The 3,755-nt window shown below is 33.3% G+C and overlaps 1 protein-coding gene across 2 annotated transcripts; it reads left to right on the top strand.

Annotated features, from left to right (window-relative positions):
- Positions 1 to 487: 487 nt before the first annotated feature.
- On the top strand, positions 488 to 2,915 carry LOC114186828 (Phospholipase A2 family protein). Of its 2 annotated transcripts, none has more exons than XM_028074868.2 (3): positions 488 to 650; positions 1,462 to 2,115; positions 2,385 to 2,915. In XM_028074868.2, the coding sequence occupies exons 2-3, from the start codon at positions 1,527 to 1,529 to the stop codon at positions 2,546 to 2,548; spliced, it is 753 nt and encodes a 250-aa protein (XP_027930669.1). In that variant the 5' UTR covers positions 488 to 650; positions 1,462 to 1,526; the 3' UTR covers positions 2,549 to 2,915. The 2 variants fall into 2 exon arrangements, with proteins under 2 accessions (XP_027930669.1, XP_027930668.1); XM_028074867.2 differs by lacking the exon at positions 488 to 650 and adding an exon at positions 692 to 860.
- The last annotated feature ends 840 nt before the right edge of the window (positions 2,916 to 3,755 follow it).

Below are 3,755 nucleotides of genomic sequence, written 5' to 3'. Positions count from 1 at the left end.
TGCCAACTTTTAAGAACATAGATATATTTAATGTACAGTACATTTACAAATATTAATGCTTGATTGATAATGACGAACGATTAGAGAGTGGAAAAGAAAATAAAATAAAGACAAAAGTAATAGAAGTGATTTAGTAAAGAAAGATATATGAGAAATAAAATAAAAGTGTTTTTTTTTTAAATTTAAAAAAGCGTGTCTTACTCTTGAACATTATTCTTTTATTTTATACAACACATGTCGATATACTTATTATGTATTTTTATTTTTAAATGTAGTTTTTTCTATTCTTTCTACCAAAATAGAATAGATGTCTTTATTTTCTTAAATAAAATTTCAAAGCAATCCGATTTTCACACTTCTTTTGTGTATTGCTTTCCACACTTTGCGTGATTCTTTCTCGTTCAAACAGGTTATATATATCACTATTCATTAAGTTATTTCCCAAAATGCCATTGGTGAACTAATATAAAAACTAACTATTTTGTTCCCATTTCTTGACGGGTCCCACTCTGCCCATGAAGAAATGGTGTTGAATTAGTGGTGGTGGTTTTGTGGTTACTATGTTCCCACCCAAGTCTAGCATCAGAACCACATTTCAGTTTCTTGTTCTTCCATTCACCTCAGAACATGGTTTAGCAGATGAACTACAAGTAAGTTTGATCATGTTCTATTTCTAACTATGAATTACCCTTCCAATTTCAAAGTTTTCTTCTTTTTTAGAAAAAAAGAAATGAAAGAATCAAACGGGTGTGCCGTTATGATTGAACAACATAGAAGAAATCCAGTTCCCTTTTCTGTAATTTTTCGTTTTCAAGCTGAGGAATGTGTGCTGGGGTCTATTTGTGCATATCTTTAAATGGGTATGTTCAAGTTTTCTTCCTTTAATAAAAAGATAAAAAAAAAAAAAAACGGGTGTGTTTATGGTATAATAATATGGAAGAAAGAAACCCAACTCGCCCTTTTCTGTGATTTTTCATTTTCAAGATGAGGAATGTGTACTGAAGTCTATGTGTAGATATAATTAAAGGGGTATGTGGAAGTTTGCATGATCTTTTTAGGTATATTTTTCAGTTTCTGCATTTTCATAATCTGTTGAAGACTGCATCCAATGCTCGATCAAACAGAGTATTATTCAAATTCTGAAATAATCTTTGATGTGTTGGCATGTGTCCAATTTAGCTGTAGTTCTGATGCTATGCGTGGTTTCAGAATTCAATACACACCAAGTTATAATCTGTATATATTTTTAGAAAAGCCAAAAATGTTTGATTTGTAATGATTTTTGTACCCTCAATCAATTTGAAATCACCCTAGATATGATTTCTTAGACAATTACTGCAAAACTTAACAATTTTATTATACATGTCATGTATGATTATGTGGCTGAGAAAAAAATTTACATTCTAGTTTCAAATTGAGTTACATTCTTGAAAAAAGGCTAAGCTGTTTTTCTGTTGGCAGGTTTTCAGAATATTTGGTTCTGCGGTAGCAAATTGTGTGCTTTGGTGACTCTAGTTTTGTTCGCCATGAACTTAGAGTTTCTGGGTAAATTCCCTTGGTTTAATGCTCAGTTGATTCCATATTCAGTGACTAACTCAGTTCCTACCAAAGCTTTAACTGAACAACCTAAAGAAGAATCTGGAGATGAACCAAAACTGCCCTTCATTTCATTGTTTCCTTGGGGAAAGAGTGCTGGAGACAAATTTCAAAGGCCATCTACTATCAATAAAGGGTTAAGGAGGAAAGCACAACGTGGAGGGAATGGTGTAAGGGAAGATGGTGAGGCTATACCTTTGCACTTCCGGCCATATGTGTGTAAGGTTCCATGGCATACAGGGGTTAGAGCATTTCTTTCTCAGCTGTTCCCCAGATATGGACATTACTGTGGACCAAACTGGTCAAGTGGGAAGGATGGAGGATCTCTTGTTTGGGACAGGAGACCAATTGATTGGTTGGATTTCTGCTGTTACTGCCATGATATAGGGTATGATACTCATGATCAAGCTAAGCTGCTGAAGGCTGACTTAGCTTTTCTAGAGTGTTTGGAAAAGCAGCATGGGAGAACTAAAGGAGATCCTCATGTTGCTCATCTTTACCAGACAATGTGTATTAATGGTAATCCTTGCAGCAAACATTGTTAGGATAATACTCATGTTGTTCCCTAACTGGTGTTTTATGTGTATTAACTAGACCTATGTTTTATTCATACTTATGTTCCTTTATGGGTTAATAATAATGTTATGCTTTTTTGTTATGACAGGTTAGGATAATACTCATATTGTTCCCTAACTGGTGTTTTATGTGTATTAACTAGACCTATGTTTTATTCATACTTATGTTCCTTTATGGGTTAATAATAATGTTATGCTTTTTTGTTATGACAGGTCTGAGGAATTTTCTGATACCTTACAGAAGGAATATAGTAAATCTGCAACATTTTGGGCAACCTTTGATTCAGTTTGGATGGCTAAGCAATTTGAGATGGAAAAGTTGGAACTTTCAGAAAACTCATGGATTGAACTCAGTTGGGGGAAGTACCATGTCATAAATTATGATTGTTATCTATTTTTTGAAGTGTGCAGCCCTGAACCCTCACCAAGTTTCTTCAGTTTTAAACTTCTGTTGGCTAGAGCATGCTTCTTATTCTCATGGCTTCGACGTTTTGTATAGACTATAGTGTACATAGCTTGCGTTGTAAATTGGAACTTTTGGTGTTCTGTGACTACTTGGTGCCGCAAACCAATGCGTCACTATTGAAAATCATTAGGTTTGTGAACTGTGAACTGTAACTTTGTTTGCTTATATTTGAAGACTTAGCTTATGCTATGTGTAGCTATTGGCATGTGTTGTGTACTATATAATTATTAGGATGTCTGTAATTAGAAGGAAGTAACAATATTTGTTTTGGCTCAAAATAGGATATTTTCTATACTACAGAACATAATTGTATTTATATAAAGCATCTGCAAAAATGTGCAGTGAAATGAATTATGAAAATATACTTTTCAGATACCTTTTTGACATAGTACCAAAGCAGGTTTGATCCTGCATTACACAAACCTGAATCAAAAACCTTGTATGAGATGAAACTTGTCAATTTGAATTGAATCAAAGGTCTTTTTTTGACCTAACAACATGATCCCTCACAACCTACCACAATCGTTGTCCATTCTAGTATTATTGGTAAGATGTTTGAATTCTTTACAACTTTTAAGAATTTGCTTGAATCTTTGATAGAGTCCAGCTGATCATATAGTTAAGGACTCCCATTACAAACAATTTCTAATTTTTCTTCACTCCATTATCACTGTCATGTCACCAATGGAAGTATCTCTCCCATTACCAATATATGGCTTGCTGTTTTTGTATGAAAATATATTCTTATTGTCTCATACAATTTGTTATTTGTCAACAAAAATACCCTTTTTCTTGCTTGCACTATAACTTCGGTCATCATGTTTCTGTTTCTAGGACATTCTGACCAACAAGATTCTTAGTCGTGTTGTTATGCAGGGGAAGCTCTACTATTTTTGGAGTTGCTAAAAAACATATGATAAAAATTCGAATCAAGCCAGCAAAGAAGACAAAAGAAGAACATCTTTCATTTGGGTATTTACAAATGTTGCAATCACAATTTTTAATTTTGGATGTTTTGAATCTTCATTATGATATTTGCGAACTGAGTAAGGAATCATTGTATTTTTTATCTACCCATTTTGAATAAAAGTTCAGAACTTTTTAGAGGAATCCATTAT

Source organism: Vigna unguiculata, chromosome 6 (assembly GCF_037176805.1).
Source record: "Vigna unguiculata cultivar grain cowpea cultivar isolate G323 ecotype 2 chromosome 6, ASM3717680v1, whole genome shotgun sequence".
NCBI classification, from domain to species: Eukaryota; Viridiplantae; Streptophyta; class Magnoliopsida; order Fabales; family Fabaceae; genus Vigna; species Vigna unguiculata.
This window is presented reverse-complemented; position numbering and strand designations above follow the sequence as displayed.

Bases quoted from the DNA above. Each gene is read 5' to 3' on its own strand.
- LOC114186828 (XM_028074867.2), top strand. The intron at 2,116-2,384 runs GTAATCCTTGCA...TTGTTATGACAG, and splicing joins CCAGACAATGTGTATTAATG to GTCTGAGGAATTTTCTGATA.